Source organism: Balaenoptera borealis (genome assembly GCF_965194805.1).
Source record: "Balaenoptera borealis genome assembly, chromosome: 12".
Classification (NCBI taxonomy): Eukaryota; Metazoa; Chordata; class Mammalia; order Artiodactyla; family Balaenopteridae; genus Balaenoptera; species Balaenoptera borealis.
In genome coordinates this window covers 109,208,705-109,235,987 of record NC_138869.1, presented here as the reverse complement: position 1 = coordinate 109,235,987, position 27,283 = coordinate 109,208,705, and the positions used below count along the sequence as shown (strand labels likewise).

Sequence of the window (27,283 nt, the reverse complement as noted above, 5' to 3'; positions counted from 1 at the left end):
ACAACAGGGACTTACTTCAGACGATGGACACTGCCAGACTGCAGAGTTCCCCGTATTAATACAGACCTTAATGCCAGCGTTGAAAAGGGGATTCTGTGACATCCCTGGAAAAATCTAAAACCCTGCCTGACTCAGTTTTCTGAAGCAAACGGTGTGACAAAGTCAGGTCGGGGAAGCTGACTCTGAAGGTCACGGCAGCCTGACCTGCTCTGGTAACGGTGTCAGCGGCAGCTCCCACACCTGGTGACACAGATGCCACCAGAGCAGAGCCCCCGCGGCCACCGAGCAGGCCACCCGAGGGGCTAGAAGTGGCGCGGAAGGTGCCAGAGGGACGGCGTGGGCGAGGCGCCGGGGCCCGCCGCTCCCCACGCGTGCAAGGGGGTCCTGGGGCAGGAGGCACGATGCCGTGAAGCCCACATCAGGTTCAGGGCGAGTCACACAAAAGAGGCCCGATGTCACGAGTGCTATGAACATAGAAATCGGCAGCAGTTAACTCACGGATGGAGGACCACAAAAAGCACACCCCAAACGTAACACCTTTTTATTCAGACCACACGTGTTTCTAAAAGTCTACTTGAATCGGGAGCCACCTATATGAAATAAAGGTTTTAAGCACAGATGCACAGTTTAGGACAGCTGAAGCTCCAGATGCTCGCATGTAACTTCCTGATGAATCTCTCGTCGCTGCCCCATGTGCCCTGGAAGCTGCAGGAGGCCCCGGAAGATGCTTCGGTGGAGGCCTGAGCCGCCCCGTCTTCCGCAGCCTTCACCATGCAGCATGCAGCTACGAGAGAAAACTCTGTGTTTTAAAAAGGTATTTTAAAGTCATACGGGGCCTAATGTAATAAAAGCGACAAAGCAAATGCTGCTTGGACATTTTACATCAGGTCATTTTGGCTGAAATAAAACATATACCAACATCTTCCTAAGCTACCAATTCAGGGGAAAGGAAAGAGAGAGAGATCGCAAGCCTAACGGGTGCTTTCCGCCCAGATATACCTGTGGGCGCTCGGGGGAGCGCGTCATCTGGAAGGCACCTGCGTCCTCACGGCAGGCGGAGGCGGGGCCTGGAAGCAGGCCAGCTGCAGGTGCACGCTGCTCCTGACCCGGCTCAGCAGCCACTCCAGCAGCCTGTGGGGAGAGGCGCTGACAGCCACGGGCGGGGCGGCGGGCGGGACCCAGACACGCTCGCCCGGTCCGGCCCCCCACACGCCCCGCCCCACAGTGCCTCCCTGGGCCAGGAAAGTCATTTATCTGTGGATTCTGGACCCGATGACAGAAATAAGCCGACCAAAGAAGCTAGCTGAAAGGAACATATACGTACAGACGTGTTCACCTTTATACATAAAATCGCCCTTCTGTCCCCTTCCCCTAGATTAGTTATAGTTACATGCCTCCCCCAAACAGACTGATGTTTGGGTATTTGAGCCTCTAATTTTAAACACTTCACATACACTGAAATGTACTCTTTTTGGCATCAGTTCCGTGCCCGTTGCTACACGCACCGCGGCAGCCTCACGACCCCCGCCGTCGGGGCAGAGCGGTCCCGTCACCTCCAAATCCGCCTGTGCTACCCGTCCATCGTCACCTTTGCCCTCACCCCACCCCCTGGCAACTATTGGTCTGTTTTCTGTTCCTCTTATTTTGCATTTCTGCCTTTAACACTGGAGAAGGGGACTGAAGGGGTGAATTAAGCACGGGAACACCCAGGGTCAGTCCCAACCCCAGCAATAACCCGCCTGGCCCCTGTGCTGGCCTGGCAGAGCCACATCATTTTGGGGCCACAAGGGACCTTACTGCTCATCTGGCTCAGAGGAAGCAGCCAAGAAATGAGCTTACTGGGGTCAAGAGACTACTTCCTGGCTTAATGGCGCTCCCCGCCGATCTGCAACAGCCCCCGTACCGGCCTTCACAGGGGTGTCTGCTGCTCCTGACTCCCTCAGAAGCACTGGTCTCTTGAGACTAGCGAGCACTAGTCGCACATGTTAACGATACGTGGTTGCTTTAATCTTTCATTATGTTTACGCTAAAGGGATGAACAGGGTTTGAACCATGTGGTCAGTGAGAGGAGCAGGAACCTAGGAGGGTCTGCCGCCCGTTCTCCCGGCCCCGTCCACATCCCCACGGGCTCCCTCTGCCCTCTGAGTGTCCACAACACCCTCTATGCTGTCCCAGGTCACACCGAGGGCGTCATGCAGTCAGGGCTCCGTAACTGTCTGCCGTGTCAGCCAACTGCAAGGGTGGGCGGACCTTGGCCGGGCTGGGGCAGGGGCCCAGGCCGGCGGTGTTTCCGCTGTCTCAGGTGAGGGGAGGCTGGGCACTCATGACCTTTGCCTGGCCTAGACTTTGTCTCGGGTCAGAATTTCCTGTTATGTGAGTAGCAAAGTTTGAGGTCAGGCTGAGACCATTAATACAATATTAGCAAAACGTATATAACTTTATTATGTCATGTCTACAAATTTAGTCTTAATACTGCATATTATACAGAGCACAAAATGTACACTGCTGACCTACTGGAAGGAAAAAATCATTGAGTCCTACATTTTACTATGCTGTCCTCTCTTTTATGTTTCTCGAAGTATTTCCTTAAAAATTTCAGATAATAATATAGTTTACTGAGTGAGTCAAAAGGGACTGGTACGGTCACTTAAAACAATAAAGGAACCAATTTCTGAATCGTCATAAAACCCAGGTTTTACCACCTTCTGTCGCGTGGGAGACAAGCTAACACAACGCGTACCTGAGGGCCACCGAGTACCGCCTTCCTCAAGGCCAAGTCTCCACCTGAAGAGGAGGAGTTTGGGTCCCTGAGACCAGCACCCAGACTTACTTTCTGTCCGCTCCGCTCGAGAGCTGCGGCAGGGCTTCCAGGGCCTGCTTGAAACTGGATCTGGAAGACAGACAGCATCCCAGGCAGGGACACGGCGGCCCCACCGGGAAGAGGAATGTCAGAAAAAGTGCGTCTTACATACAGAGAAACATACAGGCCGGGCAGCCAGTAGAAGCAGGGGGAAAAGTGAAAGTGAAAGTGAGGGTTTGTAGGAGCAGGGACAGAAGAATTCAACCAGCAAATAAAACATGACTTGAAAAGCAAAGGAGAAGCTGATTTTTACACAGGGGTGCTACTCCTCGTGATAGGTGAGAGCCTGGTGTGGAGTCATTAAATTTAAGGAGGTCTTTACTTTCAAAACAAAGCTGAAGTACATAGATGAAACAGCTGGTAAGGGAGGAAGAGGGCTAAGTAGAAACAGGGATGATCTTGTGCAACAGTATACAAAGCGGGTATTTCTAGAATTGACCTGTGCAGGGCCTGATTTCCAGCCAACCTCTTATAATAACTGAACATGTCTTAAGAGGATTTAGCTGTTATCATATTTAAAATTTGTATGATAATGGAGAGGGGTGTGTGTCTGTGTGTAATTCAACATCATTTCATTTCATGAAATACGGAAAAGGGAGTGGATTTAAAAACCACCAATTTGGTATGTTTAACTTTTTAAAGTAGAAAGTACCAGAAAAGTTACTAAATCAAATGAAAAGCATTTTAGGGGCGATTATTTGGTAATAACTTCTATTGTTTACTAAGGAACAGTTCTTCTCATCTCTTTTTGGTTTATGACTATTGACTAAAGTAAAGAAATAAATGTAATTATTTTGACTTCAAAGTGGCCTTTGATTTTTTTCTTTTTGTAAAAACGTCTGCATCAGTGGACCAGGAAATAAACTTTTGAGCGATGTTTCTCAAACTAGGGGCAGGTATCAGAGCAACACACAGAGAGACAGCAAAGTACCAACAGGGCCCCAGAAACTGGCAGGGTGCTCAGCTGTTCCTGGTGGGGCAGGTATGGGGGGCGGTGGGGACAGGTCACAGCTTGTGGGCACTTAGTCCTCTTCCCTGACGTGGAGAGAAGTCTCTACCGCCGCCTCCACTGTCACCTGGTTTCCTGTAAACCTCTTCTCATTCGGTGAAGAGAAATGTGAGGCCACTGCTCTTTATTTTTACATCACGACCGTGAAGAAGAGGATGAAGATGACCCCACCAAGAGTTCAGTGGGTGGCTTGACATAGTTTCTCATTTAATTCCCCCAAAACTTTGCCTAGAAAGTATTATTATCTTCCTGTCACAGATGAGGAAGCTGGGCTACGAAAGGTCAAGCCAGTGGGAAAGAACACACAGGTCCGCCCTCATGCAGAGCACCTCGCCCACGGGTCCTGGGCGGGCGCTTTCTGGTGTCCATCACTCAGCACTTGGTGCAGAGCGGCAGTGGTGGGAACCAACCAGAAAGGCTCCCGCTCAGCCTCCAGAACAGAAGTAAGAGGCTAATAACCTCACGTGTTAGGAAAAAATGGAAAAGTCTTTTCAGCTGTAGCAATGACAGCCAGGATGACGGCACGAGCACACTGGAAATGAACGGTTAAGTACATCGCCCATCGTGTTTAAGCAGTATTCCCTGTGGACCCAACACTTCCCAGGCAATACTGCCAATGGGGTAAACAATCTTCTGTAGGTAGTGCTGTTTCAGTTCACCTACTGATGTTTCAATGATAGGAAATCCTGACTTTCATTCAAAACAGCTAAAAATTATCACCAAATTTCCACTACAAAATTTTGCAGAGAAACCACAAGGTCTTCCTCTTATGCTGATACTCATGATGCTTGAACTGTCCTTCAGAGTCTGTGATGAATAGACTGACTCAATTCTTATTTTCTCCTTTTCAAAAGAAGTATGCAGTGCTCTGCTACACCGCTCATGAGACTAAGACTTACCTCAGTGAATGAGAAACATGAAATTACATTAAACCTTTTTTCCTTCTGTGCTACAAAGAAGCAGTCTCTGGAGGCCTTGGCTTACTGTAGGTTTGTGCTTTTAACAAAACAACTGGGCACACACGCACTATGAGGCCACAGTCACAAGCGCCCACTGTGATCGGTCCCCTTCACCTGGGACCGCACACCTGTACGACGCGCCTTATTACAGGGGCTTTCGGAGCACTCAGCACGGCCACGGGGCATCTCACCTGCTCTCTGGCGTCAGGTGAGCAGCCACGGTGTCCCTCAGGGTGCAGATTTCAAGCCTTGCCTGGAGGTGAGAAAGAGACAGGTGACCATGGGAACTGCGTTGCCTGTCAAACAGAAACAAGGCGAGGGTCGGCCCCCAGCCTGCTCCATGCAGGGCAGACCCCCATGGCCACAGTGGCACCTCGTTACGAGTGAGCAGACCTTCTAAATCAGCCCAAAGAAACGGGCCACAACAAAGTTCCCTTTCACTGAAAACTGTCTGAGAGTCAAGTCTGACTGTGTGGAGGCAGGGGTCCTGCTCTGAAAGGTAGGGACTGTGCCAGGGCCGTCCAGCCACCAGACGTCACCATCCAACCAGTGCCTCCCCTGGTCTCTCTGGGGAGGAAGTGGAGTCTCACTGTCCCGAGACTGACAGGAGGTGGAAGGACGTGGGCTGCCACACTGCCTCCTGCCCTGCCCTTCCAGGCTCCACGACGCTAACCTCAGAGCTAAGCTCTGCAGACTCAGGGCAGCGCTATGAAAGTCACAGCTGGCTTTTCTCTTTCCTTTTTTCTTTTTAAAAACAAAACTTGACAAGTTGATCCTAGACAAAACAATATGGAAACGGAATAGCACAGTTGGAGAAACTCAGACCTTCTGATTCCAAAACTTACTGCAAAGCTACCATAATCCAAACAGTGTGGCACTGGCACATGGACAGGCATGTAGATCAACAGGAACACGGCTGCGTGCCCAGAAACAAACCCTTACATTTACGATCAGCTGACTTTCAACAAGGTGCGGAGACCATTCGGTGGGAGAGATGGTCTCTCCAACACATGGTGCTAGGGACAGCTGGACAACTGAATGTCCACACTCAAAAGGAAAGAAGGTGGGTCCCTTCCTTAAAAACTAACTCAGAATGGATCACAGACCTAAACGTAAGTGAAAAAACTATAAAACCCTTAGAAGAAAACAGGAGTAAACCTCTGTGACATTAGGCTAGGCCTGCCTTCTTAGGAATGACAATAGAAGTACAAGTGACAAAAGAAAAATTAGATAATTTGGGCTTCATCAAAATCAAAACATTCTGTGCTACAAAGGACACCATCACAAAAGTGACAACCCCACAGAATGAGATACTGTTTCACACACATGGGGACGGCTACGACCAACCAGACGGTCACAGGTGCCGATGAGGATGTGGAGAATCTGGAAACCTCATACACTGCTGGTAGGAAAGCACGTGGTATAGCTACTTGGAAAACAGTCTGGCAGTTCATCAAAAGACTAAACACAGAGTAGCCATATAACCTAGCGATTCCAGTCCCGGGTGTATCCCCAAGAGAAATGAGAACACGTGTCCACAGAAAACTTGTACACAAGTGTTCACAGAACCTTTCTTTGTATCAGCCAAAAAGTGCAAACCCAAATGTCCATCAAATGATGAGTGAACAAATAAAATGTGGCATATCGATACAATGGAACGTTGTTCAGCCACAACAAGGCATGACACAGGCTGCAACAGGGACGAACCTTGCAAGGATTATGCTCAGTGAAAGAAGCCAGTCACAAAAAGCCATATTCTATGACCCCACTTATATGAAATTTTCAGAAGAGGCAAACCAGAGACAGAAAGCAGACAGGTGCTTGTCAGTGGCTGGGGTGGGGGCTGGGAGGGACGTGGACGGTGACCGCTAACGGGGCTGAGGTTTCTCTCTGGGGTGATGCAGCATTCCACAGTGGATTGTGGTGACGGACTGCACAACTCTGTGAACACAGCAGAAGAAAATCCACTGAATTGTACTCTTTTTATCTTGCAGACACACGGTACGGCAAATGAATTTCATCTGCGTAAGACTTTTAAGAAAAAACAGGCTAACCTAATGCTTCTACCTCTTGGCAAGGGTGGAGAGGGTGTGCTCTGCATACAGCTTGCTGCCCTCGGAGCCCTAGGGCCCCCAGCGAGGACACCCTCCTTCACCTCAGGTACCGCAGTGTGCGCGCTGCCCAGGAGACTGTTTCAAAGACAGGGCCCTCACCTCTAGGTGTGCACAAAACACAAACAACAATGAAAGACATGGCTAGTGTTTAAAGTAACCAATCAAGATAAAAACTGACTTACATAAGATACAGTACGTTCAGTGAAATGTTCAGTTTGGAAAGCAATTGTTTGGTTTCATTTTTCAGGGGTTTAGAAGCCTGAAACAGTTTGTAACGAGAAAGTGTAGATATGACAATTTGTCTCTCTTGTTTATATTCTAGTGTATATAAAAACGAACCTACAAGGAAAATATCAAAGAGAAAAAACAAGGTAGAACTTTCGGCTGAATATTTTAGGAGAAGGATTAAATCACTGTAAAACTAGTATCTGCTAGAAATTTTATTCAAACAAAGTGATAAGGAATTAACCTATGAATTATGCCAATTGTAAAAGCTGTGATTATTTATACAAAACACATGCACCGTTTGCCAGAAAACGCCCCTGCCGGCGGCTCTCGGGAAGGTCTGAGGCTGATGGCTGGGCCAACCCTTCACGCGGGCCTCGCAGTGCCATCTGATCAGGAGGAGGTCACACACAGGCATCCCCAACGGCAGTGGCCAACGTTTCACAACACAACTGACGCCAGTCTCCAGGAGGCACAAAGCACAGGAGGCCGGGCCTCCAGCTGGTTCCGACGTCTCTTTCTGCCCATTCCTGCTGACCCTCCGGCGAGAGGAACTCAGTCATCAGCTAAATGGGCTGCAGAAAAAATCTGCAGGGAGGTGAGCTTTTTGTTGTAATTCCAGGACCGCCTAGGCCCAAAGCAGCTACTGCCAACTTCCTTTTAATTCATCTTCACATACACAATTCCTGTTACTGATCTCCTCCTGCACAACTCTTAGAACAGCCATGATCATGGAAATATTATGAAGTTTCTGTGACGGATTTTCCCCTCGCCAGCTTGCCAGGTCAACACACATGCTCAATCCCTTTCACCCTGCGTTTCTGTGTGAACTTTTTCAAGTGCAGAGACTCTGGGAGAACTTTACAGCGAGCACCTGTGCAGCACAGACTCCGCCGCCAACGTTCTCCACAGCACACGCATCTGCCACAGGCGTCACTGCCTGGAGCAGGCTGTTGCAACTTTTTCGATTCTTTGAGTTAAAACTTACACACTGCACAATGGACAAATCTCCGAGTGCACATCTGGTGAGTTCGGGCTGCTGCACACGCTGTGCGCGGGAACCATCCCGAGGGGTAGGACCACCGCCTGCAGAGCCCCCTCAGCTCCCCCACTGGTGTCAACCACCCAGGGGACAGCGTCGTCCTGGGGTTTTCGCCACGAAAATGATATCCATCCAGTACAAGGCCCCCTTCACGTGGCTTCCCTGACGCTGAACGGTAATTGTTTTATGGATCCACCATCTTTTTGTTTACCCTATTGATGGACACCTGGGCTGTTTGCGGTGTTCGGCTGGGTAAGTGTATACTTAGTTTTTAAAGAAACTGCAAGAACTTTTCCCAAAGCAGCGGTACTATTTCACACTCCTGCCAATGCGTGAGAACTCGTTTCTCTACAGTCTTGCCAAAACTGGGTGTTTTCAGTCTTTAATTTTCTTCTTCCTGCTGGATGGGAACTCACTGTTGTGTCAGTTTTCACGTCTCAAATAACTAATGATGTGGACCATCCTTCACCTGCTGATTGGACATGGAATCACATGTCCCAGGGTCCCTAGAGCTCTGTTTATTTTCTCCCAATTATTCTTCTCTCTGTTCTTCATATTGGATAACTGATGTTTGGTCTACACATTCACTGATTTTTTTCTTTTGTCCTCTCTAGCCTGCTGTTATTACCATCAAGTATATTTTAAAATATTAATGTATTATACTTTTCTACTCCAGAATTTCTACTTAGTTCCTATTTTAGGGCTCCTGTTTTTCTGCTGAGATTCCCTGTCTGTTCATTCATTAGGAGCATAGTCTCCTTTACATCACTGAACACAGCTGCTTTAAAATCCTTGTCTGATTTCTAACAACTGGGTCATCTCAGGGCTGGTCTCAGTTGATTGTCTTTTCTATTGAGAATGGGTCATGTTTTCCTGTTTTGTTTTACTTGTGCATTTCAACTAAATTTGGATTGTATCCTGGACATTGTGAATGTTATCTTGAGAAGATTCTGGGTTCTATAGTATGCTTCTGAAGAGCTGATTTTTGTTTATTTTAACAAGCAATAAACGTATCTGGACTCAAACTGTAAACTCTCGGCTCTGGGGCAGCTTTTCAGTTCTTACTTCGGTTCTTGCCCTATGTGGGCTGGAGTGGAGTTTGACCAGGCGTGTGGTTTAGGGGCCAACTAGAGACCCAGGCAGTGTATACACAGAACTTACGGCTCCTGCTTTCTGCTCCCTGGGACACCTCCCTTGCTTTCCTGTAGTTGTGGCTGCCCTGAAGCCTATTCTTCTAAACGGAAAGACAACAGGTTTTGTGCAGTTTTAGTTTCCCCTGGGCCTGCATTCAGGCCAAAATCCATAAAAAGTGAGGAATTCACCCGCGTGCCATTTCTTCCAGAATCAGCCACTCATGTTCACTCTCTAGAGTCTTCAGGTTTTTGTTTTTACATTTTTTATTTTTATATATTATTCAGGATTACAGTTGTTATCTGTAGGGGGTTGGCCTGATAGGAGGTCCTCAGCCATTACTAGAAGCAAAACTTCTGGTACTTTAAGGAGACACCCTCACAATGCCCTTGGGCATGAGGTCCTACAGGGGGGCTCACGCCCCAATAGGCCTGCACACCCTGGTTCCTACTGATCTGGCTACAGGCAAACCAAGGCTCACCTGACTTACAGAAGTCACCTTTGCTATTGTAATTACGTAATTTAAGTAAATACAACATAAACCAATGGAATATGAGTAGAAAAAACCAGTTATTTGTTGTTTCTATGCAAACTGCATTGAATGCTTTGGAAAGACTATTTACAAGGAAGTTTCTAAAAATTTCCTGTTAAATTGAATGTGGTGAAGACAACTGTAAAACAGAAAAAATCACAGAACTTCAGAAGGAATCTGCATTCAGATAGTTTCACAAGAGTCATTGTACTCTAAAAGGACAGGAACTCTGGAACTGTCGACATCCTGGATATGGCTCACACAGGAGACCATGTAGCTCTCCAACCAGCAGATCCACAGAAAAACACGAAGCCTGTCTGGACCTCCTGAGACTGATGACTGAAAACACATCTCTGTGTTTTCAAACCACTAAGTTAAACACAGAACTGAGCGGCTGTGGTACCTGCAATGCTCCGTTTTTGCTGAAGGATGAGACGCACTGCATCAGCCTACTCAGCTCTTCAGAGACTGCTTCCACCACCCTGGACAGCACCCGAGGCACCAGGTCTTTGGAAATAGTGAACACCTGATAGAAGGTTGAAAATAAGAAGAAACGATGCATTACGAGGACTTTCCTTGACCAGAACTTGTTAAAAACAAAGGGATGCACGTAGCAAAACAACCCCCAGGTCTCCTAAGCTCTATTTCTGCAGGATCAGAATTAACGAAGGAAAGGCAGACACAGGCTTGCACACAAGCTGTATTCACTGATTCGTGACAAAAAACGTTCCTCTTAAAAAATATTGGCGAACGTAGTTTTGAAAGGTATTGTTGATGGTGACAAACTGAAATAGTTTTAAAGATTTCTTCCTCCTCTACCCTTTTCACAACAAGAAATACGATTTCTAAAGAGGAAATTATAGAAACATACTGGGTCAGACTCTCCTTGGGTCAAAACAAATGCTACTTCATACTGGATACATTATTCTGTATTGGCCAACAGAGTTCCCGATTTTACTCTTTGCTGAATTAAATATATATATTTCCTTTCATTTGACAAAAACATTGTTTTCAAGCTTTGAATTTTGATATTTTCAAACTAACAGTTTGGACATTTGGTGAAACATATTACTATCCTGATTTGTAAGTTAAACTAAATCGTATTTTCTTTTTCGCTTTTCCTTTTTTCAGATTCAATCACTAGTATTAAAACTTTGGGTCAACCCAAACATAACCTGAGTACTGAAGAAAATTTGGGGCAAGTTAAGATCATGTGGGAATAGTAAATAGTAAATGTTAACTACAAAATTCTGCTTTCAGCCACTGGGATATATTCAAAAGGGCCTTGAAAAGCCTAATACAAACAACGTCATGGTTATCGACCGACAGTGGACGTTAATCAAAGCTGCCTCAGTGGGAATCACCATCATCACTAAAATGCCCACATATTCTGCAGCTCCTCTGATTACCACCTGCCCACCTACGACGGAAATGTCTCCACTGCCTGATGATTTAATGTTGCACTCTAACTTTATCGGAAGCTAAACCTAATAAAAAAGTGTTTTTATATGTCTTTGATAAAATCAGGGTTGAAAGTATATCACTCATCATAAAAAGATGTGCATGGTAAATTCCTGCCTGAGTCAAATCACATAGAAACTTTACTTTATGGAGAAACATGTATGCTCTGCCTCACGAGGAAATGGAAATTACAAGACACCCCACTCTGCTTTCTGCTCTGGCTGCTTCAGACTCAGAGCCAGGTGGAGGCTGCAATCTGCGTCCTCTGCTCGCTCTTCTGCTTCAGCCTTAATGACCCACATTTCTCCAGTTCACCTTGGTAACCCAGGCAGCACGTGCGCGTGTGGAGGGTGACGTAACCTGACACCCCCCATGCACCTGCCCCAGACGCAGACACTCAGAAGGTTCTCGAGCAGCGGTCAGCTGCGCCTGAAATCTTCTACTGAGAACTTCTTTGCTGGGCCCATTTCATCTGGTGGACAACAGTCCACTGGCCGCAGCCAACCTGAAAGTCCAAGACTGCGGAATTACAAAGGCAGTCACAGCAGGGACAACGGTGGGACGCTAAGCAGGAAGTGCCATGGGAGGGCAGGCTGGGTGTGACCAGCAGCACCAACGTCCAGGGGCACCTCTGTGAGCCGCTGAGAGGAGGCCACCACCGAACTTCTTTCCAACACACCCCACAGCTGCGAGACTAAGGTGTCAGCGCTCATTTGTACGCTGGTTAAAAACAGGGCAAGGACTTTTCCAAGTTAGGGAAAAACATCCTTTCAATCTCTCTTCTCTTTACCTTTCAAATATTCATGAGTTTAGTTTTAATTATGAGAAAAAAACATACCCTATTTCAGAAAAAGACTCTCTCACAGATAAAACACACACGTGTGTGCGCTGAAACCAGAGTTGTATTTTATTTACACCAAAGATACATTCTAAGGGAAAAAGACCACCATAAAACCCATCGAACTGGCCTCCTCTTCTTTTCTCCAGTTACCCACGTCCCTCAGGAATAGCTAAGGACGGCTTACCTCTGCATGCACAGCAATTATATTCACCAATGCTTCTTTTAAGTAGTTTCTGACACCTGAAACCAGATGGGGGAGGGAAAGGCATTTAGTGAGACACGCGTGTGGGCGCTGCTGCGGCTGCACCTGCCTCGCACCTTCCAGGAGAGACAGAGGGCAGCACAGGCCCGGGCGCCTGAGAGCCCAACGGCCCGAGGGCCATGTTCAGTCAAGTTATTCTAAAAAAAGGTTAAGTTAATTAGTTTTCTTTCATTGTTTTTCCATTTCTGTCATTGTTCTGTTCTCTGTAATTGCTGATCAGTCTGCTTCAAAAGTGAAATTTAAAACTGCCCTTCAGTTTCTTCATACACATATTCTTCATACGTGTGTACACACACACACACCCCCGACACCCCCCAGACAAAAACCAGAGGACAGAAGGAGGATATTTACCGAAGCTTATGAAACATATGCTAAACATCTACTATAGCATCGTACTTCCAAATGTAAAAGTCGAATTATTATGCAGAATGACTATTTTGACCTTAAAAAAATTAGTTCTGGGCGAAACTTCTGAAAAAGACACACTCCAACCTGATTCTGTAAAGCAAGTTAGAGACTGGACAAACCCACGACTTCAGGCATGGCTGCCCTCCAGGGCGGGCGCACACAAGAGGGCAGAGCGCGGTCTGCAGGCAGGGGGCGTGGGTCCAGTCCAGCCTCCTCTCCACAAGCGGTGACCTGCGGCAGGCAGACAGGGACCCCGCTTCGTCTTCTGTCGACAAGAGTGTGAGAGCGCACCCCTGTGCAGGGCTGCAGTGATGGGGTCCTGGCGTTGACAGGGCTCCTTAAGAGCTTCATCGCTATTTGCAAGGAAAAAAAATATAAAAACAAAATGCTGCTTTATTGTAACTCCAAAACAATGGTTTTCACTTGGAGTGGAATTAATATCTCAGGATTCCTTCTAGAATTAATTGCACAAACTGACAATTCCTTCTCTACAAAACAGAAAATTCTACTGTATTGCAAAATCATGATGATGTTGAGGAGGATCTTTTCCCATAATGTCGTCCAAGCTACTGATTATTTAGGAAAGTTGAACTGCAATCACCTTGTTGACCTGGCATCTGCAGATTCTCAATACACAGTCAGCTTCTGGTTCCGCCATGTACCATGGTGTGTAAGGAGGCACAAGGCTTTTCTTTTGAGGAGCCAACCTCATCAATATTTCTTGGGGATATGGAGGTCCAGATGTTTTTAATTCTATTTTGCTGACGGAGTAACTGAGAAAACTGGTTGAAGAATAATTAAATACAATCCAGAAATAGGTCGATTCTTCCTGAAAGGACAGCTGCAGAGTAACAAGTCTTCATATCAGCAAAGGTGGAACACGTGACTTGTGCTGACGACCAGGAAAGCTTTCTGCCCGCGAGAGGAGGGATGTCCCCCAGGGCCCCAGGCTGGGCGTGAGGCAGGCCACGAGCACGGGGTCCACAGGCCTCAGCCACTGTGCTCGGGTCAACTCCGTGACCACTGGACTCAGGTCTCGAGTCTTTAAGCTGCAACCGTGTGGAGAGCTGGCTCACGCACGTACAGAGAGAAAACGCAGTTACTGGAAGTTCGGCCTGACACTGGGCCAGTGAGGCTCTAAGCCAGAGGAGGGGCTCCCACGGCCCGTCTCCATGAAACCGGGGTCCTGTCAGTGCTGCTGGGACCAGCACCAGGAGCTGGGGCCCAGCCACGTGCCTGGAACATGAGGGCAGCTGTGAGCTCCTCAGGTTCTTCAAGGGAACAGAGACGAGTGGGACCAGAGAGCTGCCTGAGAAGCAGAAAATCGGACTTATGACGAAGCCAGCTGAGGTCACGTGTGGGCGAGCGCTCGCCCTGAGCCCGATGGCCACGCTGCCCCACAGAAGGCGGCTCCTGGCAAGAGCACGGGTCTCGGCGCGGCCAATAAGCACCCCAGGAGGAGGTAAACCTACCTCACTATCCAACTCCAAACACACAGCTCTGGAGGTAAGAATAAGAGCGCAGGTGCTTCTAAGCATCAGGACCATGTTTCGTTGACAGAAAATTTGAAAAAGAAATCGAGCTTCCCGTTTTATGTGGCTATGGGGTAACACACCGGGAGGAGCATAGCGCCTCAGCCTTGGACGAGTAAGAACACTTTATCTTTCCTGGAGACTTTCCTTTGGTGAATAGAAAGAATGAAATAATTATCCTCCTCCCAAACAACTGTTTCAAGGGGTAACACGGGAGGGACTTCCCTGGTGGCGCAGTGGTTAAGACTCTGTGCTCCCAATGCAGGGGTCCCGCGTTCAATCCCTCGTCAGGGAACTAGATCCCACATGCATGCCACAACTAAGGAACCTGCAAGCCACAACTAAGGAGCCCGCCTGCCGCAACTAAGACCCAGTGCAACTAAATAAATATTAGAAAAAAAAAAGGGGGGGGTAACGTTGGAAACAGAGAAGGGAAAAGCTGTGGTCCTGGGATGAGAGGACATACAGCTGCTCCTGGACCATCACACGTCACATCAGGAGGGGGGGCAGGGGGCCCACAGTCCCATCAAGAGGGGAGCAGGGGGCCCACAGTCCCATGAGGAGGGGGCAGGGGCCAGCGGCAGGTCTGAAAGAGCAGGCGGCCCCGGGGGGAGCTCGTGAGACATGATCACAAACTCCGGAGCAACACATGTGCTGGTGTGGTAACAATAAAAACTTAAAAATACAAAAATCAATCATTGACAGCCTCCCTCCAAACAGCTAACCGCTGTGCTGCAACTGGTTAGCGCTAAGGGAATGGATTCATTCACCCAGCATCAATCTGCTGGTTCGACTACATGCCGGGCACACGCCGGAGGTGCTTGGGCACTGGGTCCTCCAGGCAGAATGTGCGTAAATCCCCAAAGTGCTAGTTCCCGAGTTTCGCCCCAAGGTGCTGGTGCTCATATTTGTGCCCAAGGGGCAGGGAGAAGTAGTGCCAGGTGCCCACGGGGAAGGGTTGTGTGTTGTAAAAACGATCGCTGTTCTCCGACGGACGCTAACCTGTGAACCATTTCCGTGCTGTCCCTGTTCTGTGACGCTCCTGAAAGGTGAGGGGTAGTGTGCGGGGGTGGGGAGGTGGAGGCCATCAGGGGCACTGGGCTGGGGCCTAGACGCCTCGTGTCCAGGGACTGAGGTCTGAAGGCCACAAGCGTGCAACAGATGAGACCACTGAGGTCTTCTGAGGTCGGAATCCCAATTCCTCCCTCTAAGGAGAGACACAAGGCCAGTGTCACCCTGCTCGTGGCCCTGCTCCCCAGCCCCTGCCCTGAACCTCGCAGGGGCCACACTGACACTTTTGGGTGTGTTTCTAAAGCCTGAATGCAGATTTGCCCCTTGGGTTTAACTGCCTGTTGAGTTTCCTGCTTTAAAATGTTGCTCCAAATCCAACTGTAAGAGGATGTAGGCTCTTTCAAGCCCGCAGCACAAGAAGCCTGGCACAGTGGAGGCACCAGAGGGCACCCCCCGGCCCGGGGGAAGCTCCGAGAAGAGCTGCAGGCACATTTGTCACCCGCGTGGCTGAGGCTCAGAGGGCAGGCGGGGAAGCTGGGGACGCGTCCGCAGGGACCGTGGTCAGACGCCCGGCGTGGGATCGGGGTGGAGTTCGGTTACAGTTTCCAAGGGGTCCACGACAGACACAGGGACCATCCTTAGTGACCTTCAGTGATACATGCTCTCTCTCCACTGCACTTTTCTGTACGCTTTTAATATGATGAACATTAATGGTTAATGACGACTTTCAAGTTCATCAAGGTGACAGAAGGGACACTCAGTGTAAAGTCAGAAGACTCGTGGTCTAAGTTCTGGCTCACCTACATACAAATGACGCGGCCATAAGACAAAAATCAGTTCACCTTCTAGACAACTGCCTACTTTGCACTAGGTAGAGATTACAACATCTGCTTTGCTAACAAAGCTGTTATGAAAATGTGATGTGTGTTTATTCCCTTATCCTTCAAACATCTGCTGGGTACGGCCAGTGGGATGCACCCCCGTGAGCCAAACAGGCGAGACCCTCCCTCCCCACCGAACAGCACGCACGCACCCTGGGGTCAGGACTCCAGAGAAGCCTACCTATTTCAGGTGCCGTTTCTTGAGACATAAATAAAAAGTCAGCTAGAAGCCATGACCACTAGAAAATATACACTGATTTCTTTCTGAAACACACGGTGCAGAATCTGGACAATGCCATCCGGTCTCGCCTTGAAGAAAACAAAGACAGTCCTTCTGAAACAATTTTTCAGAATCCATTTGAAAAATACAATTTGAATAAAGACGGTATAGCAGGACAGAATATTGCTGAGGCTAAATACATTTGCTTTCAAAATACGATTTTTCTAGCTACATCCTAAGGCAAAAAGCTTGCTCCAAATAATAGAACACTCAACACTTACTGAACGCGCACTGTGCCAGATACCTAGGAAGACGCTCGGCTTATCAGAACGTATGAACACTCAGCAAATGTGCTGCCTTCAGCTTCGGCTTCAACGGCAGCGGGTCATGAATGCTGACTTGACGGGACTAGCTGCAACGCGAGCACGTGCACAGGAAGAATAAAGCAAACTGACAAGAGCGACTTTACTGTGATGCAGTAGTTAAGTGTTTGTAGGAAGGTTCCTGCCCCACAGCTTCCCATGTTATTTAGACACAGAATGAGAGCAGCTTCTAAGTATTCACAATATTATCTCCTCGACGCTCTGAACGTGAAATTAGGATGTGTCATGATATTTGACCAAAAAAGTGCCCCCAACCACGCAGCATCAGTCCAGGCCGTCACTGAGCAGTTCACCCAGTGGCCCAGGTGAGAATTCCCCACGGAGAAGGCAGAGCCCAGCGCTTCTGGGCAAGAGCCTCTGGGCCCCTCGCAGGGTGGGCTTCTCGTAAGGGGGCCTGGACCTCAGAACATCTTTGCCAACAATGGTCTTGTTTTTCAGACAACGAAGTGGAAAAGAAGTCTCTTTTCTTGCTCTATTTGTCAGTTACTTGTTTTAATCAAATAGGGAGGACACTTAATTTTGGAATAACTAGTAAAATTTTTACTGAGTGCCTATTACTATTACACGCCAGACTCTATTCCATGTGCTGGGGACACGGAGTGACCTCAAGAACAAACCCACGAAAAACAAAGGCCTCCTCCTCACAGGGCTTACACACCACTGGGGACGCACCCAGATTGGAAAACATGGCCACCTTCCACAGGAGAGAGCCTCACTTCATCTCTGAAATAGCCCCCAAGAAAGCAAGTGCCTGAAACAGAACTGTTTGGCAGCAATAAAACAGAGGGCTTCTGTGTGATGAGAACCCTCAGCGCTGTTTGTGGAGAAATCGCCCCGACAGGCGGAAAGGAAGCAGCGCTCCCATGTGCCAATCCCAGCTACAGCCTGTAACAGCTGATGCACACGGGGACACAGAACGACGTGGATTTAAAGCCTGGCTGGAAAGCCAGTTAATTCACTGAAACTTCAGGTTTTCCTTGAAGTATGGGAAAATGCTCATTCCATTAAAAAGTGTTACACAGGCAGATGGGAGTCTTCTTATAATAGTTTGGCAAACTGCTAGGCAGACCTCTCGAGAGAATGTCCACATTAAAGAACAGAACAGAGAACAATTTTGAATTGATCAAGCCTACATTCTTAATTTATTTTGAAAAAATTAATTGCTCATTGTAAGGAATTAAGATACAGAAGTGTAAGTTTCCTAATAACAAATACAAGCCCAATAAGCTTTCCCTTTATCCTTCTCCCTAGTTTGGTGTGTATTCTTCCAGATGTTTTCCAACGAATATAAATTTTTTCCCTAAGAAATGAGATTACAGTACACATTCTTTTCTTGAAACTTGCTTGCTTCCTTCCATGATGTACCACACACACTCTTCCATGCCAGTGTGCACACACTGACCTTACAGTTTTCAATGGCTGCCTGGTATTCTACAGCACAGATCTGCTATAAGGTATTTATCTTCTTATTTATTCTGATTTATTTGTTTTATTTTTCACTTTATTCTATTTATTCATAACTTACTCTCCTACCACTCGACAGTCCTGTTGCCTTTCAGTATCGACCATCATAAATAACGACACAACCATAACAGACCTTGCATTCTCGTAGAATAACTGACTTAAGACACCTCGTAGAAGTGGAACTGCTGAGTCAAAGGTTTTGGGTTTTGACTGGTTCTGCCAACCTGTCATTGAAAAGGCTATTCAAGATTAAACCCCTGCTTCTTCATGCCTTTCTACTTTCTTAACTTGGATTCTCTAATTACTATAATTAATAATAACCATAATACATGCTCCTCAACTATGACGATGACAAAACTTTCCATTAAAACACTAGAAGAAAAATTCAAGCGAAATGCAAAGGTCAAAGGAAATTTACTGTGTTGCACAAGATTTATACTCAATCTGACTGTATAAAGAGTATCTGAGAAAGAGCTGGACAGAAAGACAGTGCATGTACAGAAAACACAGGTACCCCCCTGACCTGTACCAGGAACACAAGCTTTCCTCCGAAGCATTTCCTGTCACATCCTCCAAACACAGACTAGTCTCAAGGTGCCCTGCCTCATGTTGTTTTGAAACACAATACTCAGTCAGTAATAAAAGCAATCTAACTCTGGAAACTCTGGAGATACTACCTACTTTATAAACCACATTTCCTGTTTTTAACCCTTATGCCCTAAATCAGTTACCAGTCCTAGTCTACAGATAAAAATAGATTGAAAAATACTATAAATATCCCACAGTGTACTTTTTTTTTGGTCAAACTGAAACAATACATGAAAGAACTTTGGGGTATTTTTTTTTTCAAGTAAATTATCTATTCAATTACAGTGTGAAGATACATTATTGAAATTACTGCCTATTAAAAAAAAGGCAACGAGAATGGTATCAATACTGTTGGACAGATTAAAAAGGCCTGAACATTCTGCAACAAAATCAGCTTTTGTTGGAACAGAGAACGGGCTTTTAGGTCCAAGTCTTTATGTTTTAGTTCGTGCTTTCTTAAATTAATGACCTTTTCTAAATTGATAAATGTCTTCTGACATGTATAGGATTTTTAAATGAATAACTGGGGTGGAAAGGACACCCTTCACGTGTAGTATATGAACGAATGACATGACCTTTACAGTTTTCTATTTTCCTTCTCAGAATCCTTTTTTTTTTTTTGCTTTAATTAATGTATCTCCTAGCTTTTAAATATGAATAAGAAAACTTTTCCCTATGAAGACAAAATATCACCAGCAGTGAAAATAACAGTAAAATTATTTCATGGCTTATTTTTACCATTTGTAAGAAAGGATTTATATTCGTAAGAGTTTAGCCTTCATAAACTTCAGAGACAAGGAGCTTTGAAGAGTCCAATATGGGTAAGGAAATCACAACTTCTCCCACTTCAAAGTTAAAGTCTGATGTGTAAAACTACATGAATTATGTAGTCTATGAATTATACTAACCTAAAATATTACAGAACACTTTATACATTTAGCATGAAATATCAGTTTCAACATTGATACACTGAATTTTAGACTTAAAGGTATAAAAATTTGATTTAACATGAACATAAATCAAATTCCTTTGTTTCAATTTCTTCTTTTGGCAGAGAAAAATTGTTTTCATTAGAAGGCAACTTCAGTTAGAAAAGTGAAAGTGACAAGAAAGCAGAACTCATTCTACGTATGCAAATGTGTTTCACACTGTGAGGTGCTACAGTTGTATATAATACTCCATAAAGGTCTGTAGTACTGATAGCTTCAAATTTCAAAATCTCTAGGAGTATTTTATTTCCCCCAAGAATTACTTCAGCGGAATCAAACTTAATAAATGCTTATGAGAGAAGCCAGGCCGAAGAACGTGGCTCTGGAGCCCGACAGCTTGGTTCAGGACTGCGGCCCCACTACTTAGCCCGTGGCCGTGGATGGACACGCGTGGCCGCTGCAGGTGGCTCGGCCCCCAGCAGCCCCGCCTCTGACGCTGGAGCCATCAAGGTGGAGCAGAGCACCGAGTCCCGGTCTCAGTACAGGGCTCCACCCACAGAGGGAGAAGCGAAATCCAATTAGGGTAAGTTTCTGCCACTGAACCAAAGAAAAGACCTTGGAATCAAAAACAGTGGAGTTGGAATAAAATGGAAGGCAGAAAAAACAGGAAAGCCAAGAGTTAACTTGGATTTTAGTCTTCATTTACACAATAATGGGTCTTCTAAGTCAGCACTTGGAGAAGCCTAATTGTGAGGGAGGGACCCACAGGCCTGGCCCGCACCTGCGGGAGCGATGGAGACCCAGCAGGCGGGGCAGCAGGTGGAGGCCGGGAGACATCAGCTTGCACCCCTGGGCGAGCCCGGCTCCCAGACTCCCGCAGGGATGTCTGCAAAGCCACAGGGGGCTCCCTTCATTGACAGGATGTTGTTTCTCTGACTCTAGAGCAAAATCTTCACTCCAACATCTCAGATCCATATCATTTTTTCTCTTGAAAATTTTACTGACAATTACTCAGCTGCTCTTCCATCTTCACTGCCAAAGCTTGCTGTTACCACTCTACTGAATTCGTTGCTTAGGGCCCGGTAACAGGTTTGTGCAGATTCTTTATCCCAAGATGAACGCAATCCTTTATTCTTCCCAGTATCTTTATCATCCATGACTATGAATCTCCCAAGCCTGCGATGCTTTGAGATGGTCCCGAATCAGCCACTGCCGGTCCAGGGAAAGGCAGGCCGGACACGCCCCGGCCTCCTGGCAGCCTCTGCCCGGCTCTGCAGCCGGGGAGCCCGGGGGGCTGGGGTCGGTGGGCCGCGCTCGGCAGAGAGGAAGATGCACCTCAGACAGAGGCAGGCGGAAAGCGCTTTCTAATCCAACTATTTACAAACGGTAGGACATACAAAGTTACACGGTACTGTCGCCCCTCTGGTCTGACCCATTTCCTCACCCCCCGCACCTCTCCAGTCAGAAGACGAAGTTAGACTGTGGAGACGGAACTGGGCTGAAGACACAGCTGTACTGCTCTGAACAAGCCACAGACTTTTCTTACTCTCCAAGTTTAAAAAATCTGCCCAATAGGGAAAATAGTGTCTTAGGCCAATGGGGCTGTGGGGAGGGGGGTCACTCAGGCGTCTCAGCTCTCGGAGGCCCCCCTCAGCACAGGGCAGGGAGAGCAGGGAGCACGCGGCCCTCGGGCCCCGGCCTCCACGGGGCACGCCTGTCCTCCGCGGGCAGTGCAGGACCACCCCTCCCGGTGAGGAAAAGGGGACTCTGATGAACAGTCCATCACAGTCAATTTTTTTAAGCTTTACATTTAACCACACAAAAAGCATTTCTGAATTGAAATCAACGATTTAAAGGTCTGAGTCTGAGCTGGCTTTCAGAGCTGAGAAAGTACAGAGCGCCGCACAAAGATGTGAGTTTGGAAGAGGTGTCAAGTGGCCATACTTGCTAATCATGACGTTCTGCTGTCGAGGTTTTTAAGTCTGCAAACAGGGCTTTTCTCCTCTTTTCAAAGTAAGTAGAACTCACACGTAGGGAAGCACGTAACTCCTGCGTACGACGCGATGCCGCGCGTGCCCCGCACACGCAGGCGACCAGCATCCCGAGGGAGACGCGCCAGGCCCGCCCGCGCCCCGCCCGTCGCGCCCATCCGCGGCAGCACGCCACCAGCTGACCGCCGCCTCCCCTGGGCAAGGTGCTGGCTTTCACACAGGCAGAGGGACGAACTTCCACAGGAGGGGCACAGTTTGCGGCTCCCCTCGAGGTTACGGCCTGGTTTCGTGTGGGAGGGTCTCCCTTGACTGGAAGAGCACATCACGCTCACGCACCCACCCCGCTGCTGGCGGGCGGGCGGGCTCTGGAGCCGCTTCCAGCCTTCGGCTACCTCAGGCAGAGCTGCAGTGGAGGCTGCTGTCTGCAGAAACACCCACCCCGGCGCCCTGGGGTGGGGCTGGGTCCCTGCCAAGGTGCTCGGTTGCCCCCACGGCTCCGCCAGTCTTCCCACGTGGAGAGGAGAGCAGGGCCCTGAGTGCCACCACACACCCCGCCGTCCACAGCAGTTTACATGCCGTCTTGCTGGACGGTGGCCCACATATCCCAAAGCAGCACGTGCTCTAGTTTAAAGAAAGGGTTTCCACGCCTATTTTCCTTAGCATAAGATGAAAAAGCCACAGCACAAAGGGAAAAAAGAAAAGTCCAAGAATACACACCAATTTTTCTTTTCATTAATACAACCCGACCGTGCAGCGCAGGCATGTTCATTCCTTTGACTTCCATCACATCTGAAGTCTCTGAAGGTGTCTTTGTGATTTCATGAGGCCTATCATCACACTCCTTCAATACACAAACCTGCTCAGACTGACACGCATTCCACGTGTAATCCTGAAGTCCTTATTACCGTAATCACAGGCTGTCACACCATTTCCAATCAGAAATGACAGCAACTGCAAAAATGAAAAATGCGTTTTCAAATACATCATGTTCATGAACCTACCTTGGTTGTCACTCAAACAGTTTGATTATTAGTATGAGATATTAACAGAAAATTGAAGTAAATTGATCCAAAAGAAAACTCACATCCCAAGTAAACTTCCTGCACAACATGAAGATTTTATTCGCATTACCTTTAATTTGCTCCTAGGGAGAGGAACTGCTTTGCTGATGTCTTCCTCCAGTCACCTAACACCTAGCCTCAAACTGTCCCACTGTTGGCCTGTTTACACGGTGGAGAGATGGGGGGTTTGCCCGATGAATCCCTTCACTGATAAACGACACAGAGAGACAAGTCCCAGTTTTGTCAACCAAGTGTCCTCGGCTTTAGGGGAGGGAAGCAGGTCTCTGAGCCCCTCCAGGCCTGTGGGTCTCCTTTCTACTGTGGACTCCCAGGAAACATTTGAGACATTATTGTTTTAAAAACACACTCACAAGTTTCCTACCGGAATGTGCAGAATAAGCAGCCATCAAAATGGCTGATTGTTAAGCTGCACGCAAAGTGGTCAGGGGTGGTTGGCCTCTGCTGCTTGTTATTAAGGGAAGATGGTTATGGACGTTTTCGCCTGCTGTTGGGAGAGACACAGACAGAGACGGCGTTTCCAGCCCCGGCGGGACAGGCTAGAGGACGTGAAGCGTCCCGAGGCTGCTCTACGGTTCAGTTTTCTCACGGAGCCCCACAGGCGCGCATCCTCCTCTCCTGGACGAGAGCGAGCTTGGCAGGCTCTGGGTGCGCGGTACGCTCAGGCCGTGACGCTCCCCGGGCGCACAGGACCCGGGCCAGGCCGTGACGGTCAGTGTGGCGGAGGAATCCCTGAGATTCTGTTAACCACTGACTAATACATCAAAGCACTTTTTTGTTAAGAAGTCGAAATACAACATTTAGAATCATCTGAACCTCAGCTTTCTATTGTGATAAATAATGTTTTAAGTAACTGGGAAAGTGAACACTTGCCACCATCTTCAGGTTAAAGCAACAATTCGGAGTTGTCTGCTCACTAGGCTACCAATGCGCTCCATCCATCCAAACGCTGAGACCACGACAGCACTCCACTGAAACCCGCAGCTAATGCCGAGAGCAGAGGCGTGAAAGTTCATCAGTGTTCTGCAGCCATCTTCTTTACTAGAACTAGGGGAATACGAGCCACGGCTTCGGTTCCGAGGAGGAATCAGGGTGGAGATTAACGTAGCTACAACGTCTAGGCTAAACCCACGAAAATGACGGCCCAATGCCCTGTCGGTCGAGCTGCCAGTGTCCCCAGCGTGGTGCCAGTGTGCTTGCTGGCTGGGCTGTGGCCAAACGGAGGGGCCGGCACAGCTGTCAGCTCACTGTGCCAGGGCACCGGGCCTCCACCGGCTCTCAGGTCGTGCCCCGAGTCGGAGACCAGAACAAAGGCAGACCCTCCAGCGCCCTTTAGAACTCCTCACACAGAACTGTCTGAAGACAAATACTTGTAAGTTCAGAGTGAGCATTAACCTCAAAGGTAGCCAGGGTCACAGGGAATAAAATAGCTGGGATGAAGAAAGGAACGCCAAAATGGTAGGATACATACGAGTATCCGTCACCTTGCTGTTTCCCACAGCACACACAGCTGTGAAGTGTGTAAATGAGTTTTAGAAGAAGACTCTTAGGTCATAATTAGACAAACAAAGTCAGGTGACGTGAGGAAACACAATCCCGAACACTGTCCACAGGACACACGCTCGTAATTACAGAGCCTCCATGCGGCTTCCCTACGGCCTCGCCAGCCAGAGGGGACGCAGCCCGCCACGAGCCGACGGGCAGGAATGTGATGTTAAGCAGCAGGCCAGCTGGTGCGACCTGAAGGGAAGCGACGGTACCAGTGGGACACAGAACCACCAGGTAAGGTGGTGCTTGTCCAATCATGGACAAGCAACGGACTTTTGGGTGCGATTTAACGAGAGTGAGAGGGATTACAAAAAAGCCAGGGGGCCCCTAGGAAGGACAGAGACATAATGTGGAAAGAGCAGAAGAAAGTTAAGAGAGAGGAAGTTTTCCCGTATTTCATATCATTTCATTCCCATCCAATGGCTGGTTCCACGTCTGGGAGGAGAAGGCACACACTGGGTGGGACAACTGGACCACAGAAAGCAGGGAAGGCCCGGGGCCCATGGGGGGCCACTCCCAGCCAGAGGGGAACAGCTTGATTATTAAAACAACAGTGACTATGGCAATGGATTGAAACTCATGAAATATGCTCAAGCTATGAATTAATGAAGATAATTTAAAAATTTAAAAAACACCTTCTTCATCACCTTTAAAAAAAAAAAACACAAGGGAACCAACTTATTCTGAAAACTCTAAATAAAGAGAAAAAGCAAACATTTATCCTGCTTTTCCTGTATGAAGTGTACTTCAGAGTAACTAAATAGTTGATGAAACTTTTTATTTTTTAATTTCGTGCTCCAGCTACCAATCATTAGTTTGCCATCTCTAAGGAAACATGATCATGGCAACAATTACCCATGGTGCTAAAACCATTAGATGACAAGTTTATGACAAAATTTTAAAGGGTGGAGCAAGCTGATAACACTTGAATCCAGTTTTCAATCTTAACATCACAAACAGGGAGACAATCAAACGTGACGGACCTGCTGGTGGCAGAAAACAAATTAAAACAAAATTGAACCTGAAACTGATAAAGCTTCTTTATTAACCACAAGTTCATAGGAAACACAAGGGACAGAGGAACATGTGAAATGACACCATGAGGAAACAATAAGAAAAATCCAGAAAGTGAGAATATCTATAGAACCATCTGATTTAGTCAACAAATAAGGTGAAGAGCGGGCCCTAGAGAAGGAAAAAAGAAAAAAACTTAAGAGACACAGCAAGTAAAAGCAACACACAGACCTCGACAGAATCCTGGTCTGGGCAAAGTATCTAAAATAAAGCTCTTACGAGAATGCTGGACACTGACGGGGTATTGGCTAAAATTAATGAATTATTATTTTTTCCAGATCTGATAATGATACTGAGGTTATGTTTTTAAAGAAATCGGTCCTTATCTGATCTGTGTGTAGATGGAATGATCCTTCATCTGGATGAGGGGGCAGAAGACTGGCCCTGCTGAAGCCGCCATGAGGTCAGGAGCTGCGCTTCCCTGCTCTATTGTGATAAATGTCTAGGAATGTCCAAAATAAGTTTAAACAATGGCCTTCGCAAAGCAGCACGTTAGTTTACCCTGGTGCCAAAAAGCTATCCGTTTAAGACACAATAAAATAAATACTTCCAGCAGCTACAGCATGCAATGAAGAAAGTACGTAGGGCCACAGGTCCTGTCAAGGTTAATACATTTCACACTGAATACCATCAGAGCCAACATTTAGCTTTCCTGAAAAATGCTTGGCAGACAAACTGTAACCAAATGTCCGAAGCATTGTATAAACGGTTTCACAGCACTGACACTGATGCATGAAACTGCTTATAAAAAAGGAGAAAATGGCTGGGAAAAAAGTGAAGTTAAATGATGAAAGTGTGATTTAAAAAAAGATGACTGACTAGGACCATCCTCCTTTGAAAAATGTAAAATTGCTTTTCTCTTAAAAATAGATGAAATACAAGTTTATTAATATCTACCTGACAGTATGTTTTAAATGAAATTAAGAAAAACATTCCAAGGAATTGATAAAACTACTCCTTCTGAGAAGTTCAGTACCGGGAAAGACTACTGACTTGGATGTCTCTCTTCAAAGGTGGAGTTCGCGCGACTGGCATCTGTTTCGATGAGAAGCAGATGCGATAGGGTGCCAAAGTACCCCATGACCAGGGCGCAGGAAACCTGTGGAAGACAGGCACGAGAGGACAGCCGTGTCACTGGGTGTTACCACCTGTGTTCCACATTCGAGAAGAGATTTCTAGAGTGTCCAACAAACAGCACCAAGAATGTGATGCTCGTAAAGGCGCCCTCAGAATTCTGCAAGCCTCAGTCTTCAGAATAATTCTGGAAAGGTGAAATGACATTCAGAGACCTTTGGTGTTAGGATTTTCTCATTTTATACATAGATATAAAATTTTATAATATTCTAATTATTTCTTAATGGGTAGTCCACATGTTATTTTTGGTAACCGTTTTCTTATGTAATCAACCGAAGTTCTCTTCTTTAACATTAGCTGAATTAAGAGACAATTCAATCCGACATTCTGTTGAAAATACCTACCAGGGTAAAAATTAAACTGTAAATTAGTATTTTACTTGCTTGAGTAATTTCCGCCAAGGTGTTTCTCATTCACCAACCAACTGATGGACCAAGTCTGTCAGGGAAGGATCTCCCTGTGCTGGGCACCACCGAGGGCTGCGGACACGGAGCGGGGGGGCGGCCTGGGGGCCTGGAGACAGTGGGGTGGGGCTGAAGGGGAGCGTGGGAGGGGGCGAGGGCCTGAGGGCTGGGCACCCCCCCTCCAGAAACCAGAGGTGGGCT

The 27,283-nt window shown here is 47.3% G+C and overlaps 1 protein-coding gene across 5 annotated transcripts in view; it reads right to left on the bottom strand.

Moving 5' to 3' along the window:
• Positions 1 to 524: 524 nt before the first annotated feature.
• Positions 525 to 27,283, bottom strand: part of EXOC2 (exocyst complex component 2) — a 156,070-nt gene continuing 129,311 nt past the window's right edge. Inside the window, exons 24-29 of one of the 5 annotated variants that reach the window (XM_082345003.1) lie at positions 12,359 to 12,414; positions 10,276 to 10,398; positions 5,020 to 5,081; positions 2,831 to 2,890; positions 1,000 to 1,131; positions 525 to 784 (exon numbers count right to left, since the gene is read on the bottom strand). In XM_082345003.1, coding sequence (XP_082201129.1) covers positions 1,023 to 1,131; positions 2,831 to 2,890; positions 5,020 to 5,081; positions 10,276 to 10,398; positions 12,359 to 12,414 — 410 coding nt within the window. In that variant the 3' untranslated portion in view covers positions 525 to 784; positions 1,000 to 1,022. Of the gene's footprint in view, positions 785 to 999; positions 1,132 to 2,830; positions 2,891 to 5,019; positions 5,082 to 10,275; positions 10,399 to 12,358; positions 12,415 to 12,890; positions 13,198 to 22,553; positions 26,644 to 27,283 lie in introns of those variants that run through there. The other 4 variants (XM_082345006.1, XM_082345007.1, XM_082345004.1 and 1 more) reach the window with 4 other exon arrangements.